Below are 20,728 nucleotides of genomic sequence, written 5' to 3' on the forward strand. Positions count from 1 at the left end.
GCTCCCTACCTCAGGCTTCAGTGTGCAAGATGAAGATGAAGAAGAGCTTGCTACATATATCTCCATCATTTTGTGTAAATTGTTTTTATTCTATGCCAGAATCCCAATCACTAGGCCAGACTGGTCAAGTCAGAGGATAGTAAAAACATTGCAAAATGGTGGGAGTAGGATGAAGAAGTTCATGTTAACTCTATGTGAGGAAGTAGAAAGATGGGAGCATCCCCCCAAATGCAGACTAATGACCTAATGGTTTGACATGGTGCAACTGTGTGTGTCATGATCTGAAAGTACTTTCACTCCCTCTCAACATTTCAAAGCTGACAGTGACTAAAATAAAAGTCCATAAGAATGACAGCACATTGCCTCCTTCAGTTGCTGGTGTGTTTGTCTCCAACATCATACACAAGCAACACACCATATTCTCTGTCACTAAAAATACTGGTGGCACAATTCTCAGCAATATGTCCGCAGAGACACTGCAACTCATCATTTTGCTTTTGACTTCCAGTCTTGTTCACTGGAAGATATGTTCAGGTGACTTTAAAGACCATTCTCAGGGCATAGGATGCCTGAAAGGTAGTAGAATTAAGATGCACATTAACCCCTGGTTCAAATGGTAGGCTTGTGCCACAGAAACATTCTTTTCCATGTGCATTGTCAGGTCCAGGTGGAACTTGATGAGCTTAAGGGCGCTGCAATAACTGAAAAGGTACAGGGTACCACTCCTTGGGTCTCACCATAAGATTTTGCTCTAAAACCCAAGTAGAAGTGGAATTTCAGTATCTGTGTAGACATGTGAATGTCCAACAGAGTAGTCAAGAGGTAGAGGTGTGTTACTCTCACAGATGGACAATCTGGTGTGGAGTTAAATGGGCCCTGTTGGTCTTCCAAAACTCAGCTGAATGTTGGATATCACTAGCATCTTGAAAAGTTCTGCAGATTCATCACTACACTCTCTATTCCCAGGCTGTTTAAATGAAACAAATGTGTCAATTGTGGTTTTTCCAACTCTGCTGACAAGTTTCAGAATTATGTGTATGTGGACTTGTCTGGGCTACCTGGTCTGATTAGCATCAATTATGATACGTTAGTTCATGCATCAAGCTCAAACAACCATGTGTGTTTGTGCAATGAGTTGTACTAAAGATTTACATTGAATTTGTTGGGTAGCATTTATTGGTGGAGGGAGTACTGTCTGACCTGAAGATCTACCCAATATGTACCAGAAGTACGGGAATGATCACTTTTTGGGGGATATTTTAACCATAAGCGTACATCTCTGACAAAGCCAAAAAGCGACTTGTTGAAGGCTAATGCTGTGTGGGAATGGATGGGCCTAGAAAGCACATTAAGGTAGTTTTATGTGCCAGTCCAACAGATGGGGGTCATAATCACCCCTTCCCTTGCAGCTATCCTATCTCTGGTATCACTCATAGGTCAGGTCACTTTTGTAATAAAAAGACAAAGAGGACTCACTCAAACTCTCTCTTATACATAGTAGCCAAGTAGTTATTTTTCAATGCATCTGGGGCAGCTTGTGCCATCTGAAACAATGGACTGAAGGAGGTACATTAGAAGGAGAGAGAGTGAAATAAGTAGTTGAGCCGGTGCAGCCATAGAGAAAAAGAAAGCAATGGGAATGGAAGAAGTACAAAAAAGGGGCCGAGAAATATGAAAACAGAAGAAAAAGTGTAATTCCATGTCACTTACCTACAGATTCCACAGCAAAATTGTACCGGATTTTGGGAAATCCCCTCAGCTGATGTCCCTGGAGGTTCACAATCATGATTGTTTCTGTGGAATAAAAAAGAGGGGTTTTGTTCATTTGAATCCAGGACAGCCTTATTTTTAACTGACCCTCTCCTCTAGGCTAAATCTCTCCAGATGGATTGGAGTGGATTGGAAGATATGTTCTTTAACCTTTCAGGGTAAGTGTTGTTCTTCCAATTCATAGTTTTACACATATCAGTGGTCCTGTGAAATTTGCCACTTGATAGCAGGCCCAACCACTCTTTAGGTTAAGGATGAATGGGAGTGTTAATGGAGACCACATCGCTTGTTGGCATGCAACTGTGGAAATGAGGACCACCAGCAAGTGAGTGGTTGATTGGGTATCTGAAGTGAAAATGTTCTAGTCCCTTAGTTGACTATTTCTTTGAGAGCTGTAGGGTTTCTGCTTGAACCATCCCCCCTTCTTCCCATGCCTCAATATCATCTGGGAACCCAATGTCATCTGAGGGACTGTAGCTGTGAAGGAACTTCTGCGTAGGAGGGACAGGGTAGAAACCAAAAAGCTCTAGGCTGGTTCAAGCTACCAGAGGGAAGATTCTCTGCCTGCCTCCTATTTCTGCAGCATATGTGGAGCTTTAAAGACAAAGAAGTGTTGTTGACATCTGGAGGTCGTTGACTACTGCACAGAAGTATGTGGTTGCCGTGGTGCTGAAATATTCCAAACTAAAGGGAGTCTGGCCCAGTCTGTGAGTAAGGGCATGGTTTGGGCTATTGTTCATGTGAGGGGGTGGGCTCTAGCCCAGACCCAGTGCACAGATGCCAAGCAAATCTTCCCAGCATGGGATCCAATGCCTGCCCAAGCCCTTGGTGAAAGAGGGGCACTTTCACACCAGCTCAAACAATCTTTTCTTTAACTGCCAGACTGATGTGAGGGTGAGGTGATTTGACCCCTAAGATCTGCTTGAGAGAGTGGAGGTACTAGAGTTTAAATTAAGATGAGAAGACATCAGTGGAGAGAAGTCCATGAGTTCAGAGTGAATAAGGGCCACTGGGGCTGTATGAAAGCATCAGAATGAATGTTTTACTGAAAACTCATGCATGGATTATGGGATTCTACTATCAGGAAGGCTATGGTCTACTTTCAGTAGATCTCTTTGATGGATTCTCTCTACAGTCCAGAGAGATGGCTCTTGTGAATCCCTTCTTTATCAGGGAACGATTAATAAAGGCCAGAGTATTGCAGTCAACCATTAGTGTGTGAGTTTTTTTTGAGTTATGAAGGACAAAGGTAACACCAGGTGGACACAGAGAACATGGTATAGTGTGTTGTCTTGCACAAGGAGACCCACGAACACGGTCAACTTAAAGAAGACATGTGCGCACTTCACACTCTCTCAAGCCTAATGGCTAAGAATGATAGCACACTCATAATTTGAGGTTCACAGGCCAGAAGCATGTATCCAGGGTCTTGGCTGTTTATCAAAAAATTGACAAATAAGAGCTAAATATGTACCTAACTTGATTTCTTTAACGTCACACTTCTTACCATGTAGTTACCTCGAAGCACTTTCACAATATTGCAAAATAGTGTCAATACTTCTTAGGCAAACATGTGGGCTCAGGGGGTTGGTTTATGTTTTGAAAGTGACCACAGATAGTTATAGGCAGGGATGTTTCTGTGCAGGAAGGAGCACCTTCTTGCGCAAAAACTTTTTAGAGCCATTTTTCTTTTTCTGTGTGCTGCAGAATGCAGCACACTTTGAAAGGGGAAACAACGAGGAGAAATAAAGATATTCTCCTCAATACACCTCTGGTGGGGAGGCGTATAATTCTGATGCAAGCCCAGGTGTCAGAATTCATGGGTGGATGTATGGGACCACCCACACTACACCCATAGAACGCTTCCTTGATGCAGAGTAACACAAAGCAGCGACTGGTGCTGCCTTGCATTACTCTAGAGTTATCATTTAAATTGTGCAGAGCAAGGGCGACACAAAACCATAGTAAATCTAGCCTGGACTTTTTTCCGATGAAGAAGTTGGAAAATATCCATCCAGGGGCACTAAGGGACATTTTTATCAATGGTTTTGTAACACCCTTGTGCCACGCAAGGGTGAAACAAAACCCTAAGTGAGATTTATGAAGCTAGACAAGGCCACCCTGCATGGCCCTGAGTGGCTTGATAAACCTAGAGTAACGCAAGGCAGCGCAAATCACTGCCTTGCATTACTCAACCCTAGGGAGTCATTCGATGGGTGGAACGTGGGTGTTCCCATGCATCCATCCATGGATTGTGGCACAGTCCCATATTTACCAACATTGTTTACCCTACGAATGCTTCAAAAGGCAACGCCTTTCCAAGGGAGGCGCAACGAAGAGAAATATCTTTATTTCTCCTTGTTGTTTCCTCTTTCTAAGTGTGCTGCAAGAAAGAGGAGAAGGCCTCTGACAAATATTTTTGTCCAGGAAGTGCCCCTTGCTGTACGAAAACAATCCTGCTTGAAACGCAGCCGCACTTGCACCATGGTACGCAAGTGCAAGGAAAGTACAAGAATGCGCTTTATGATGGTAAATAAAGCACATTGCTGCCCTTTCCCTTTCACTCAGCACAGTGCAGCATGGTGGCTTGCTACACTGTGTGAAATAATGCTACATCTGCCCCTTAGTGCTATTGGACAGATGTTTGCCAACCTCTTTACCCAAAAAAACTCTGGGCCAGATTTACCAGGTTTTTGCATTGCCCTTGCACCATGCACGGGACCCCCAAGAGCGACGCAAAACCTAAATGAGATTTATGAAGCCAGGAGAGGCCACCTTGCATGGTCCTGCATGATGTGATAAATCTAGAATAACGCAATCCAGCACAGGTCGCTGCCTTGTGTTACTCTGCATCAGGGAAGAGTTCTATTGGTGTTTCCACGAATCCAACCATGAATTCTGACTCATTCCCAAATTGAGCATAAGTGGTAGACCTGGGAATGCATCAGAATTGTAGCCTCCCCACCAGAGGCACAACAAGGAGAAATATATTTATTTCTTCTCGTTGTTTCCTCTTTCTAAATACGCTGCATTCTTCGGCACACATAGAAAGAGGAACATAACTCTAAGGATTGTGTGTGTGAAGGAAGGGGCACATAAAACGCATACTTATTTGGTTCAACTACGCAGTGCTCTGTAAATGGAAGTTAAACTTTTTTACAGAACCTCAGTTGTAAACAGAAAAATACAGAAATCAAGAGTACAAATATTCACCTACAAGTTTCTACAAACACAACAAGATTGTTATATTCTTAAATATTATCAGTCCTATTCTAGGTCAATCAGAATAAGGCCGGCGACACTGACCAGAATAATAGTTGTTATATAACTTTATAGCTGTTTTATATAAGTTGGAATACTGTTTATGTGAACAAATATTATTTCAATATGCATCCTTGAAGTGTGGATGCTGTACCTAGTGAGGAAAAGGGACATAGGTTTTTAAATGATACAGCATGTGTTGAACTTTATTACAGATTGGTACTCTGTCTAACTATTGTATTTACATTGGCGCAAAATATTGCAAAAATACAAAGTAAGTGAAAAGGAAAGAAGGACGAGATTAATGTGAAGAATGTTCTTTTTACTTACGATCCATCAGAACCAGTACTGTGTCATTCTCCAACTGGGTCAATTGCACAGGACCTGACAAAGAACTTGCTTGAAGTAGAAAACAGGAAATCAGAGTGCATTTGTTACAGGCAACAAGAGCACTTATAATTTGATACATACATAGTTGCACACTTGCCACTTGCGCTCATTCACAGATTTCTCATCAATGGACAGGCCTGGTAAACACACAACTGCTGTACAACAGTTGTACAAGAAAGACATGCATAAATCAACTTGTAGAAATCCTATATTCTAAGAAAGGTACACATGAATTAGTTTCCACTGTTGGTATACTGTATATACACACCTTCTTTGCTGATTCTTCTAGTGGTGTCACTGAGGGTACAGGAACTTTCGAATGAGTTAAACATTTTTTGGGATCATGGGCTTCATTTAGGATTTCGTATGGTGTTTGGAACTCCGCCTTGAATTTTCAGAACTTCTCCCCCACCAAGCTTTTAGTTCAATAGCCCCATTCAGAGGTGGGGAACCATAGGGCTACAGAGAGTGGGCCCTTCAGCTGCGCCTAGAGTGTGTCCTTCTTACCAGCTGATGCACTGCAGGCCTAGAGATTCCCTCCAAACAGCAGGGGCAGTGGTCTCTTAGTATGGGTTAGAAAATTATTCACATTTATTAAAATAACGTTGACACTTGGCAAGATGTTCATTATATTTTGTATCACTGTTAGAACATAATAGTTATTTTCAAATTCTTTTGAAATGTAAGGTTCAACTATTCAGTTTATCATGAGATTCCTCAGAACATTGCCTCTTGCCAGTTGAGTGTTTTTTTACATTTTTGATGGCCATTTAACTTGTCATGTCTTGTTTGCACTCAGTTTAATCCCTTTTTCTCTTTTTTCCCATTCACGTGACCTGCGGCAGGTGTTTCACCTCTTTTCGCCTGCTAGCCTGGGACTTCTTCAAGGTTGGAAATCACAATAGTTACAATAGAGACAGTAGTTCCCTCAGAGGAGGCTTTAAGTCTGCGCCCACTAGGCAAACGTTATGTCCAGACTAGTGACAATGTAGAAACAGTTATTTAATTACTGTACCCACATACACACAACATAAATAGTATAACAATTAGGAGCTCCAAAAATGGCACAGCGATTGTGATTCATGCAAGAAATGAACAGAAGTGGCGATTATAAACGAAAACAAAAAATGATGGTTTAAAGACTTATTAATTGTAAAAACATAGATTCAAGGTTAGAATATATATTAATTATGCCGACTCAGCTCATCTTGGAAGGTCGAACACAGCAAAGTAGGTAAAGCTGCAAAGTACATCTTTACCTACTTTTGTGTGTATGACCATCCAAGATGAGCATGATTTGGCATAACTAATATACTCATATAATTTGGTAACTCTCCAGGACCATTGTGCACACTGTTACGGTAGTATTAGGCATTACACATTGTGATTGTCACACACATCTTTTGGTTTGTGTGTATTGTATTTTGTTGGTCCATTACGTTTGAGAGGATTCACTGAATTGTTTTGTAAATTTGTTGCTTGCAGATTCGAAAGCTACGTGAAATACTTGTGCCGAGAGATATTTTCTTGTGCAAGAGTGGATTTAAGGCAGTACTAGCAAGCGCATTCCTCACTTGGACGGCAGGCATAGGGTAACTCGTTTCATTTGATTATTTTAGGTTGCTGCCTGTATGATCCAGAAGAAGACCCGCTGAAAAGTATATATGTAACAGGGATCAAAACGTCGAGGCATATATATGTTGACTTTCACAGATGTTTACTGTGCTCATTTGAGCTTGAACTCTATTATTGAGTTTGTGGCCCTGATTTACCGAGGTAAACTTACACTTTTGTGTAAGTTTACCATTGTTTGCTATTCACAAATGTATTTTATGAGTAGAATCTTTACAACAGTGGAGTCTTTGCAGATAGAAAGATAGGACATTTTAAATTCCTTACGTCTTAAAGAAGTCTAAGGAAAACACAGGTGGATTTTGCACCCTGAGACTAGGCCTGGACGGAGTTCATGGAGTCCAACTCCATGGAATTCCATGGAGTTGAAAAAAACCTCAGTGACATTCCTCTGGAGCGGAGTTCTGTGACCCATGGTGTCCTGAATGCGCCCGATCTCAAAAGCACTAAGCAGGGTCGGGACTGGTCAGCCAGGTCTGACCCAGCTTAATGCTTCCAAGATCGGGCACATTCAGGAGGGCTGTAGGCAGTTGCTGCCGTTTGGGCCTCTTGTGCACTGGCCTGTCCCGTGTGCACTGCACATGGGGCAGACGGGCGCACAATGGGGTTGGCAGCTTTTTCTACCTACTGCCCTGGCCTGAATTCAGGGCAGTAGGCATCGAAAGTAAGCTGCCGCTTTAGCCTTCGTCCACCGGCCTGCCCCGCGTGCATTGCAAAACATATTTATTCACTTAAAAACCAAAGGTTACACGGATGTTATAGTTTGGCTCACACTTTAATCATACAAAACCAGAGAAATTAATTCACCTGTTATAGCTAGAGTTATTTCAAGTATTTTTTTTTTTTTTAAATATGTTTATTGGTTTTATTTTTCAAAATATGATACAAATTGTTCAATTTGCAACCACAGGATAAACCAATACAGTAGCTAATATCTAAGTCATGTAACAATCACACACCCCTCCAATATGCACTTCACGGAACACTTCTAATCTTACAGTATCATTTCTGGCTGCACCCTCCATGGGTTTATCCTTCATTGTTTATTTTATATAGGCATTCGCTCGTGACCTGTGTGGACCTTGCTTTGCATGCATGGGTTCCCTAGATGCCTGAGGGGGGCATCAACTGGATTAGTGTATGCGGGTGGCTCCCCTGGTTTTCTGCTCCTCACGTATCGCTAGACCTGTGGTGACATAGATTTAGTGGGCGATTATTACTACAGAGATGGGAGGAGATGATGTGTGTACACTGTGGTGCCTGGGTGTCCTATGAATTTTGTTTCCGTGATGGGGGATGCAGGGGAATTTATGCTGTGGTTGTCGCAATTACGCGTGCCCCGATTCAAGGAGGCTTCTCATCGTTTTTGGCCTCCAATTTTGTTACGATATCCTCCCAGGTAGAGCATCCTGTGTGTTGTCGCCCTTCGTGCACCATTCTTTTTAGTACCTGATATTCAGTGCGAGCCCAGCGTATTATTAGAGAGTGCCAGGATTTCAGATCGGGAGCCTTATGGGCTTTCCAATGTATTGCTATTAACCTTTTGTACATTAAAAAGGCCAGGTCTATAAATTTGTGTAAATGTCTTTGTTTTTTTGGTCTCTTCCTAAGTCCCAGCAGGCAGGACCCAGGGTCTGCTATCAGTGCAAGTCCCGTTAGCCCAGATACCTCCTCTACCACCTCTGCCCAGGCCGTTTGTATATTTGGGCAATCCCATACCATGTGGTAGAAGGGTGCTGACGGTATTCTGCATCTGGGGCATATTGATACTGCATCAGGGAACATGCGCTTTATTCTGGCTGGGGAAAGATATGTTTGATGCGTGTAATTGAATTGGGTATATCTGAATCTGGGATTCCTTGACACACCTCTGATGTGAGACAGAACCTTGGGCCAGTCTTCCAGTGGGATCGGAGTGGGGAGTACTGCATTCCATCTACCCCATGCTTTCCCTGTCTGTGTATCAGGGGTCTCGTTGAGGATTCTATATAGATTGGATATTACTTTTGTTTGATCACTATATTGTAGAAGCTGGTGGAGCACAGGGGAGATCTCTGGTTCCAAGGTGCCCATTCCCCATATTTTTCTGATTTCGTGACATACGGTATGATATGTCAGGAACTGTCCCGGATTTATCTCCGTGAGGGCCTGGATAGCCTCAAACGTCATTAATTTACCGTCTTCGTAGCAATCCCCTACTGTCAGTATTCCTGCTTCATTCCACAGCTTTACAGCTTGCATTCTAGCTGCATTTCCCGCCAATAGATAATTTAGCGGTACGTGTGGAGAGTATGGGAGCTTATCCGCTGTTATCTCAAGTAATTATAACTCATGCCCTAAGGTAACTATAACTTGCGCCCCCACCATGCAGTTTTTCATCAACATTTTTACTGCAAATATTGCATTGATATTATCAATGATGTTATCAAATATGTCAGGGGTGGCTCCTCCGCAATGGCAGAGGGGCATCACTTCCCTGGCTAAGAGCCAGCAGATGAAAAGTAAAACAATAGCTTACTACCGTTTTACTTTTAATCTGCTGGCTCAGCCAGTGTGTGAAGAGAGGGGAGGGGCTGGACCACGGGAGGGGGGAAGAGAGAGGAGAGAGAGTGCACCTAAGTGCGCATGTGTGTTTGGCCGGCAGTCTCAGGCTGGCCAAACACACATGTGCACTTAGGTTTCTCCAACCTGGCTGTGTCGTCAACTGCACAGACCCCAATTTTAGCATAAAAATAGGGCCAGGATTGCTGTGGAGCCTGTGCTGATTTCCTAGTGAATGCTGGGACATCTGAAGAGGAGCGATGCAGAGTTTTAGTTTCTCTCGTACCCGTCGTCCCCCCGTCCCCTCCCTTGACATTTTCAGTGGCCACCACTGGTTAATTAGCAGTGCATGGCAAAGGCACAAGTTAATGTTACCTTAGGGTAAGAGTTATAGTTACTTGAGATAACTCTAACTAGAAACAGATGAATGTTTGTGGTTTTGACGTTTAAAATGTGGGCCTAACTATAACGTCCCTGTAACCTTTGTGTTTTTAAAGTGAATTTCTATATTTTTTAAATTCTATTTCCTAACTATATCCTAACTATAATGTCCTTGAAACGTGTGTTTTTCAGTGAATTTCTATGTTTTTTTTTACGTAAAGTAATTTTCAATACTATGGTGGTCATTCCAACCTCGGCGGTAAAAGGCGCTTACCGCCGTTCAGAAGACCGCCATAACACCGCCGCGGCCGTGGTAAACCGCCACGGTCATTCTGACCCACAACAGGCAAACCGCCAAAATACAGACATCCACAAAAGTCCGCCACACCAAAGGGCAGCGAGAAACTGGCGATGACCAAACCTCCACCGTCACGCCAACAGAAATACGCCCACACTATCACGACACACGAATCCACGCAGCGGTCTTTCAAACGCGGTATTCCATTGGCGGTACACACCGCAGCGCTCAAAATACACACACACTTACAAATACAACCACATTGGACAATTCAAAATACACACACCTGAGACTCATACACACACCACTCCCACACACCCAATTAAATATAAAATACACACCCACATCACCCACAAACCTCCACTCCTAGAGATTCGTGAACACGCACCGAGAAAAGACATCCGAGCACCCAGACGCCCAATTCACTGTCACCCAGCAATATTTGCACGCACTTCACACAACACAACAATACACATCACCACACTTAGCACCACACAATCCACCCTACACATCACCCACACCATCCCATGGCACCGCAAAGACACCCCAGGTTCTCTGATGATGAACTCAGGGTCATGGTGGAGGAAACTGTACGAGGAGAGCCACAGCTGTTCAGGGCACAGGTGCAGCACACCACCATTGCCAGGAAGATGGAGCTATGGAGCAGAATAGTGGACAGGGTCAACGCTGTGGGACAGCACCCAAGAAATCGGGACGACATCAGGAAGAGGTGGAACGACCTACGGGGGAAGGTGCGTTCCATGGTATCCAGGCACAACATCGCGGTGCAGCGGACTGGCGGCAGACCCCCACCTCCTCCCCTGGAATTTACAACATGGGAGGAGCAAGTCTTGAACATCCTGCATCCTGAGGGCCTCGCTGGAGTAGGTGGAGGAATGGACTCTGGTAAGGCAAATCTTAACTACTTCTTCCCACCACCCCACCTGCATGCCAACTCATACCCCCACCCTCACCCTCACCCCCATCACATCCTACTCCTTGCAACTGTCTCACCATCACAACCCACCCATCCCAACACCTAGCCCTGCATGCGTCCACAAAGCATGGACACCCATCACCTAAGCATGCCCACTGCACATACACATACACCCCCCCCCCCCAACCACCGTCACAACAGCCCCCACAAAGGAATGCCAGCACTGGGGTACACGGGCACCCACCCATTGCACGCTATGACACACACAGAAGCAATAACCATACTTTTATACCCCTGCAGGACCCGAACGCCATGTCACCGCGCAGGAGGGTCCACAAATGTCCACTCCACCCCCAGAAGAGGCCCACAGTGAGGACAGCAGCTCTGTCTCCCTGGATCTAGATGACCAGCCCGGTCCATCGGGGACCTCGGGACAGTCGGTTCCCCTCACACAGCCACAGGCCACAGTAGACCTTCCCCCCTCTGGGAACACCAGCACAGCACCCACCCAGCGGGCCCATACCTCTGTCCCCAGGACACGTCAATCAGCGGTGTGTCCACCACTACAGGGAACCCAGGCTAACCCACCACCCCAACAACAACAGGGACCTGGGGGCAGTGGTAGTGGGCACACGGTCCAGGGAACAGAGGCCCAGGGAAACTGGGAGGCCTACTGTGCGACAGGGGGGGGACAGGCCCAGGGGACCCACTCTCCACGAGGCCCTCTCCTCCATCATGGGAGCATACCACCGCTCCCAGGAGACGATGGCGACGGTCCAGGCCAGGTTTCAGGAGATCCAGCTTCTGCAGGAGCAACAGTATATGGGGTTCAGGGAGGAACTAAGAAACATCAGTTCCGCCATGGGTACCATCGTAGTGGCCCTGAATGAGGTAGTCACGACATTGGGGGACACTGTGGCACCTCAAAGGGCCCCTGACACTAGCATGCACCAAGAACTGCCTACCACCTCCGCCGGCGCTAGTGGACAGGAGGCCCTGACACAAGACCAACAGGCCACCAGAACCCCACCCCCTGCAGAAGGAGAACCACCCCGCAAGCGGGCCCTGAGATCCAGGAAGAAGACAGAGTAAGATGTCAAGACCCCCGCCAGCAAAGGATACCGCCCTGATTGTCATCCCACTGTCCCACATTGTCACCCTGCCTAAACATTTTTATTCTTTGGCAGGGGGAGTGGGACCACACAGCCCACCTCCCCAGGCCGATCTCTACCACTAGGACGACATCCCCCAAGGCCTGGCAGTGTCGCCTGGGTGCCCCCAGAACACTCGGTCAAAATGGTTGGGGACTGTGAGGGGAGCGTCAAGGGCCCGCGGTCCCAGTTGGCACCTCCCCATTTAAATCTGTGTTTGGCCCCAGGGAGGTGGCGGTCCCAGGGCCTGAAGGGGGCCAGGGCCCCCACTGCATTTCATTGTGTGGCCCTGGGGAGGTGGCGGTCCCTGGGCTGCGGTGGGCCAGGTGTCCCCCGCATTTCATTCTATCTTTGGCCCTGAGGAGGTGGCATTCCCTAGGGCTGCAGGGGGGCAGGTGCCCCCCTGCTTTTCATTCTATCTTTGGCCCTGGGGATATGGCGGTCCCTGGGTCTGGGGTGGCCCCGGGGAGGTGGAAGTCTCCGGGGCTGCGATGGAGCCAGTTGCCCCCTGTGTATTTCTCATAGTTAGCCCCAGGGAGGTGGCGTTCCTTCGGGCACAGAGGGTCTCTACTTAAATAGAAGCATTTTGCCTCCGGGGAGGTGGTGGTCCATGGACCATGGCCCCCCCTACATTCAATGTAATATTTGCTCTGGGACTTCAGTAAGTCCAGGGGGGGCTCCCGTGCGCCTCCATCCTTATTTTTGACATGCCTTCAGGACCTGGCCCACCCAGGGTCTTCATTAAAGTAAGTACGGGAGCCCGCGCTTGTTTTTTAACATTTGTTTTGCTGGATCTACAGATTCGCTGCGACTCTCGGCAATTAAAAATGTTTTTTGCTCTTGGGTGATCCCTCTAGGACCCTGGCATCAGAGCTAAGGGGTTAGGTTGTCCCTAGCCTAAATATAACTACCTAGTGGTGCATGCCAATAGGTTATCTATATATACATATAATTATGTGTCTGTGTGTGAATATATGTGTGTATGTGTATATATATATATATATATATATATATACATATATATATATATATATATACACATATATATAAATATATATATATAGATACATACTTATATATGTATAAAATGGTCTCCACTAGGTAGAAGTAGTTAGGACCTAGGTTGTATAGAGAATGCATTTTTTGTTTTGCTAATAACTTTGGCGCTGTTTGATGAATCTTCACAAACTTTTTCAAAGAAATATGATGCTCTCTTCAGCGTCTGTCCAGAAAGTTTCCAGGAGATCCATCAAGGGGGTCAAGAAAAAGGGTTCCCAAAGCACTTTTTTCATAGAGATTTTGAACATGAATAGCGCCAAACCACTGGACAGAATTACACCGAACTTGGCAGAAAGGTAGCTCTTGGCCCAGAAAGCGCCTTCTTTTGTTAAGTGGTGTAAATCTGTTCAGTAGTTTTTGAGAAATTAAAGAAAAAAATAATTGGTATATTTAGGGACGAGAAGGCTCTGCGAAACCTCCCGATCTGAGATCTGATTGACTGCCTACACTTTAACAAAGAAGTGTTGGCAGCCATGCTGGGATTCTGCTTCAGCAGAGTCCCAGAACAAAACAGATTGAAAAAAGAAAGTGCTGATGCTGGGGTCCAAGAGGGTCCCCCCAGAGCAAAAACACATTTAAAAACAAAAAAATTGCCGGGAGTCGCAGTGGATCTATCAAAAATTCCCAAAAAACCCCAAAGCACGGGCTCCTATGCTTGTTTAAATGAAGCCTCCGGGTGGGCCAGGTCCCAGGGGCATTGAAATGTTAAATGTGGTGCGGGGGCTGTGCGGCTTCCCTGCAGCCCTGGGGACAACCACCTTCCCGGGGCTGAATTATTATTGTATGCAGTGGCATATGCCCTCCCAGCCGCCCCAGGGGCTGCCACATCCCCTGGGCTGAATTCTTATATTCTTAGTGTATGCAGTATGCAGAGGATGTATGGCTCCCCAAAGCCACATGGACTGTTACTTCCCCAGGGCTAAGATAGAATGAAGTGTGGGGGGCGCCTGCCCCCCTGCAGCCCTGGGGACTGCCACCTGCCCAGGGATGAATTCTTATTGTATGTGGGTGGGCACATGGCCCCCTGCATCCCCGGGGACCACCACCTCCCCAGGACAATATTCAATGAAGTGCAGGGGGAGTCGCGGACCTCCCCTCCTCACTGCCCTGGGAACAACCACCTCACCGGAGCTAAATATAAATAAGATAGGGGGTCTGTTGCAGACCCCTGGTCCTGGGGACAACCACCTTCCCCAGGCTAATTGTAATGTTGAAAGGCCCTCCCCCACCTTGTGGAGCCATAGATGGCCCTGGGGACTGCCACCCTCCAGGGCCGGCTCCTACTATGTCTCACCCCTAGGACATAGCTGTTTGCTCTGATTTGGTGGGAGCTTTGACAGCTCCCAGCAAATCAGAGCAAACACTCCAGTTCCAGCCAGTGAGAGCTCGAACCGGAGAGTTGCAGCCCACCTCCCCCACAATGGATGCTTACCCAATGAGTTAGCACTTTCTACCTAACCAGTAGAAGGTGCTCCAATTGGATAGGACTTTTGTTCAAAACTGAGAACTCTTGTTGGATAAATGAGCAGGTGAGCTTCCGTTCTGGCCATGATGCTCATTTCACAGAAATTAACCCTCAACAGGAAGCATTTACAAATATAAATGTAGCAGGTGTCCCAGGGCTTGGCGAAAGCAAAACAAGTGTGCTTATTTGGTGATTCCATATTGAAAAAAGAACTGAAATCCTTAGTGGAGGTGAATGCATCTTTTCATCTATTGGAGCACAATCAAATACTCTCACACCCACACTCACACCCAGATAGACACTCTCACACTCAGAGACACCCTCTCACACCTATTCTCACACTCACACCAGGAGACAGACAGGCCCTGCAGCCAACTCCTGCTGTGCATGGCCAAAGGCCGTGGCAGCGTGGGGTTGGGTGATTAGCAGGGTTGGCCGCAGGGACTGGCTGTAGGCCAGGCCCTGCAGCCAGCCCCCGACACGCACTGTCGAAAGCCTTGCACTGCAGTGGTTGGATTAACGTATAATAATGAAAATTACTTTACATTTAAAAAAACCCATAGAAATTCACTGAAAAAGGTTACAGTGACATTATAGTTAGGAAATATAATTTAAAAACCTAGAAATTCACTTAAAAAAACTAAGGTTACAGGGACCTTATAGTTAATTTCGAAGTTTACTCACACAAAGCCATAGAAATTCAGAAGTTATAGTTAATGTTATTTCAAGTATCTGAAACTCGCAGCCTATGCCCTTGCCAAGCACTGCTAATTACCCCAAATATTACAGCACTCTTCACAACTTTTAGAACGTCAATAAAAATATCAATGAAACATTCGAAGTCAAATTATTGAAGAAAAAACTGTGCATGCCGTGAGCGAGAGTTATAGTTAGTTATCTTAGGCCGCGAGTTATAGTTACTGGAAATAACTCTCACTATAGCTTCTGAATATCTATGGTTTTGTGTGAGTAATTCAGAACTTAACTATAACATCCCTGTAATAAGTGAATACACATATAAATATAAATATATATGCATATTTACACTTAAAAAAACAAAAGTTAAAGGGTCGTTACAGTTAAGCTCACATTTTAAACGTACAAAACCATATAAATTCCTCAGTTATAGTTACCTCAAGTAACCAAAACTCTTGCCCTAAGTTAACAATAATCCGTACCCCTCCCATGTGAGTGGGTGCAGGAGGCTCTGAGTGGATCTGTGAGTGGGTGCGTGAGTGTCTGGGTGGGTTTGTGAGAGGGTGCATAAGCGTGTGAGTGGGTGTGTGAGTAGGTGAAATTGATTGTAAAAGAGACCGAGAAAGAGAGAGAAAGAGAGAGGGAGCGACATTGAGAGTTTTGTAGGCTTTGATGAATGATATACTTAGATTTTGGTATTTCTGTACAATTTAAAACAAAAGATGTATATATCATTTTTAAAGTTAAAATCATTTGTACTTAAAAAAAAAATAGAGGGAAGCAAGTCCGGCTGAACTTGAACCATGAGTGCTAAATGTGAAGGTCTGTGACCTTCACACTGAGCTCTAGCTTTCTTTTTTCTTTTCTTTTTTTTTTGCCCAAGGATCATTTTCAAAGTCCTCGTCCACGCTCACAAAGCCCTCCGCGACACTGGACCAGCCTACCTCAACGAACGAGTAAACTTCCACATTCCAACTCGACAGCTCCCCTCTGCCGACCTCGTCCTCGCTACAGTCCCCTGCATCCAACGCACCTCCTCCGGCGGCAGATCCTTCTCCCACCTCGCCGCCAAGACCTGAAACTCCCTCCCCACCAACCTACGCAAGACCCAGGACCTCCTAACCTTCAGAGAGCACCTTAAAACATAGCTTTCGAGCAGTAACCGGCAGCCCCCCTCCCAGCCCCCCTCCCAGCGCCTTGAGACCCTACCGGGTGAGTAGTGCACTTAAGAAATGATTTGATTGATTGATTGATTTATGGGCTATCTGGGACTGCAGAGGAGCCCTCAAGGGCTCCCCCGCGGTCCCTACATATTTATGTATTTATATTTTTTATTTTATTTTGCACAATGCCCCTTACGGGCTTTCTGGCACCATGGGAGAAGCCTTAAGGCTTCCTTCGCTGTGCCATTGCTTCAGCAAGCAAGGAGCTGCTTTAACAGCAGCTCTCTGCTTGCTGAAACATTTCAGAAGTGAAAGATTTGTTTTTTGACAGCGGGACCTGTTTAACAGGTCCCACTATCAAAAAAGGAAGTGTTTGCTTTGGCTTGGCAGCAGCTTCAAAGCTGGTTTGGTGCCCCAGGACAGAGCAGGACCCAGGGCCATCAGTGCAGTATGCACAGCTCCCTGGGGATGTGGTGATCCCTGGGGCAGCGGGGGGTGTGTGTGGCCGCCACGCATTACAATTATTCATGGTCCTGGAGAGGCGGTTTTCCCTAGGGCAGCGGGGGTGGCACGCCGACCCTGCATTATAATTATTCATGGCCGTGGGGAAGTGGTGTTCCCCAGGGCAGCAGGGAGACTCGTAGCCCCCACATACTACAGTATTTGTAAGCCCTGGGGAGTTGGTGGTCCCTGGGGCAGCAGGAGGGGGCCAGGAGGCCCTCCCCACATTATTGTACAAATACTCACAGGAGTTGGTCCACCTGGGGGCTTTAAAATGACGAAGCATGGTAGCCTGCTCTTTGTTTATTTTCGAACTTTTGTTGCAGATTTATGACCCTGTTGCAACTCTGCAGCAAAAATTTTAAAAAAATGCCTTTAGTCCTGGGTGGGGTTGGGGGGGGGGGTGCACCAGAGCTAAGGGGTCAGGGTGTTCGTTCACTGTCCCCTTTTCTTTATTTTTTACCTTTTTTCTGAGACTTTGCTGAAGCTGAGTCCCAACATGGCTAACAATACTTCAGTGGCTTCCTTGTTGAAGTGTTGTCAGCCAATGAGATCTCAGCACAAGATTGGGAGGGGTTGCAAATCCTTCGCATCCCTAGATATCCAAATTTGTTTTCCTCTTAATTTCTAAAAAAATACTGAACGGATCTACACCACAACAAAAAAGGATTTCCTTCTGGACCAGGACTACTTTTCTGCTAAATTTGGTATAATTCTGTCCAGTAGTCTCAGTGCTATCGCTGTTCAAAAGCCCCATGGAAAAATGAATGCGGAAAATGTGTTTTGGGACCCCCCAATTTTCTTCCCCCTCCCCAAAAAACTTTCCAAACAGCAGCTGACGTGACTTGCAAATTTTTGGGGAAAGTTTTGTGAAGGTTAGTCAAGCTACGGCAAAGATAAAGGCAAGTGATAAAATGCTTTTTATATAGAATCTTAGAAACTAGCGACTGCCACTAGGTAAAATATATATATGTATATATATATATAGATATATATATATACATATATATATTGCATGCACGTAAGTACACCACAAAACATCCCACAGATTGACAACATACTTTGTACAGTCATACAATAACATAACATACAATGATACTATGTCTCAGGCACAGCGTGAACTACCATACTCAACTCAGACATTCATGATCACGATCCAGTATGTTCTTACCATCTGGACTGTCAGTGAACCATGACGTTAAGGAATTGAGGTTGATTGTTTCGAATTGGACCACTTGGTCTTCAGAGAGACCTTTGCTGACCCTGATGCAAATGATAGGGTATTCTTCACTGGGCACGATGAACATTTCAAACATCTGCAAGTTTCTGGGCAGAGGAAAGTCAAAGCACTAGAGGGAAAAGCAAACCACAACAATTTTGAGAAAATAAAATGAAAGCAACAATAATTATTCCTACAAAACTGCGAACTGGATTCTCCTTTCCACCCTGCTCCCTGCTGTACATCAGTTCATCACAATGTCAGAGTCTCTTGAGAAAAATATCCTAAGGAGGGGAGTGATGTACTACCATTCCACAGATATCAATCCAGAATAGCTTTTTTGGGAGCTGTAGCGTTGGTACCCGACTTCTCTTTAGATACTGACTGATCTGTGACTTCCATTTTATCATTGTTAATTAAGTTCTTGGTGTACATGTTTCATGAATTACCTCCCACTGGACATCGTGAAGGACAATATGAGGTTTGAAGCTTACTTTGTGCTGGACCCACGTTAGCTGTAGCTGGTACACATTTACCTTAACCATTTAAGGTGTTCCATTTTACAAAGAAACAGATTACAAAAAGTGGTTGGAAATTGCACACCGACTTTTTGCGGTCTGTCTCTGTCATTTGGTGATGCGGCTTACAAACTAACTTTCCACATTGCAAAAACTCCCGTCACAATGGTTGGCTTTCTGATCTACCTAATGAATATTAATAGGGCAAGTAGCCTATTTCCAACTCCCTCTGATTGACTACAAACACATGGATGATGGCCTGAAAGGAAAAACAGACTAATACCCACTGTCTTCATTCTCAAATGGAAAGCTTTTTTAAGGCTACCCATGTCCGGTAAAGGAACCGGATCTGCTTAAAAAAATTAAGTTCAAGAAACTTTCAGTGGGGAACAGGCAGTGGTCCGGGGTGATGGATACTCTCCTCAAGGCCACCCGACCCATTCACTAATCATTCAGCACCTCTTTTAAGGTGTCAATAACTAATGTTTTGTGACTGCGATTGTAGTCACAAACCATTGATGCATGCTACACTGAATCATAGTCAGAAGAGGAGCGCCTGTTTCACTTCCCCTGCTAATTGCGAGGTGTTATGGGCAGGCATACCAATTTGCGAGTAGGAAACTTTTTTATACAACTTTCAAAATCAGTTTAGTACATACCAAAATCCATTTTACGGTCACAAATCCTGTAATTTTGTGAGTTGCAGAGTTTGTGATTGCAAAATGACATAGTACACCTGGCCCTTAGTTCTTTTTGGATATTGTAGGAATAGGAACAGTACTTGTCTAATGGTTCAGCCACCCTCAGAAAAGTGATGTCAAGTGCTGGGCCTAAGTATGAGGCTTGCACCCAGAAACCACTGGAACTGCCAACTGCTGTGCCAAGTGAGTGTAGTGGTGACTTTGTGATGCGACTGGGATCTCTTTCTGAATGGCAGAGATTTCTAAATGTAGCGGACTGTGCCCATTTTGCGAGTTGGAAAGACTTTCCTGGCTTGCAAATTAGTTTATTATATACCAAAAATCATTTTGCAGTCACAGACCCTTTGATTTTGCGAATCACAGGATTTAGGATTGCAGAATGGATTATTACATCTGCCCTTCGTTCTTTTTGGATATTGCAAGAATACTTATAGTACCACTCAGAAAAGTGGTGCTGAATATGGGGCTTGCACCCAGAGACCACTGGAACTATCAATTGATGTGCCCAGTGAGTGTAGCAGCGACCTTGCTGATGGGACTGAGATCGCTGCCTGAATGGCAGAGATCTGTAATGTAGCGGACTGTACCCATTTCCCGAGTTGAAAAGACTTTTCTGACTTGCAAAATCAGTTTGATACATACCAAAAAGCCCTTTTGTAGTCACAAACACTGTAATTTTGCGAATCACATGGTTTGTGTTTTCAAAATGGGTTATTACATCTGGGATTTTGATCTTTTTAAATCTTGTAAGAATAGCTGCAGGATTATTCTGTAGGTTCAGCCACCCTCAGAAAAGTGGTGCTGAGTATAGAGCTTGCACCCAGAGAACACTAGAACTGCTAATTGAGGTACCCAGATAATGTAGCTGCGACTTTGCTGAGGGTACCGAGATCTCTGAATGCCATAATGGCAGAGGTCTTCAAGTGGAGTGGGCTGTACTTTGCCAAGAAATCGATGAACATTACGCCCCTCACCCAGCATATGAGGTAGCCCGTGGGTAGAACACCGGGCCAGAAACATTGAGAGAAAGACCTAGGTTCGGAAC

General features: G+C 45.2%; 1 protein-coding gene across 1 annotated transcript in view; it reads right to left on the reverse strand.

Annotated features, from left to right (window-relative positions):
• MAP4K1 (mitogen-activated protein kinase kinase kinase kinase 1) overlaps window positions 1-20,728 on the reverse strand; it is a 539,453-nt gene that overhangs the window by 69,190 nt on the left and 449,535 nt on the right. Inside the window, exons 27-29 of the mRNA XM_069206994.1 lie at window positions 18,417-18,594; window positions 5,362-5,430; window positions 1,711-1,794 (exon numbers count right to left, since the gene is read on the reverse strand). Coding sequence (XP_069063095.1) covers window positions 1,711-1,794; window positions 5,362-5,430; window positions 18,417-18,594 — 331 coding nt within the window. The remainder of the gene's footprint in view (window positions 1-1,710; window positions 1,795-5,361; window positions 5,431-18,416; window positions 18,595-20,728) is intronic.

This window comes from Pleurodeles waltl, chromosome 9 (assembly GCF_031143425.1).
Source record: "Pleurodeles waltl isolate 20211129_DDA chromosome 9, aPleWal1.hap1.20221129, whole genome shotgun sequence".
Lineage (NCBI taxonomy): Eukaryota > Metazoa > Chordata > Amphibia > Caudata > Salamandridae > Pleurodeles > Pleurodeles waltl.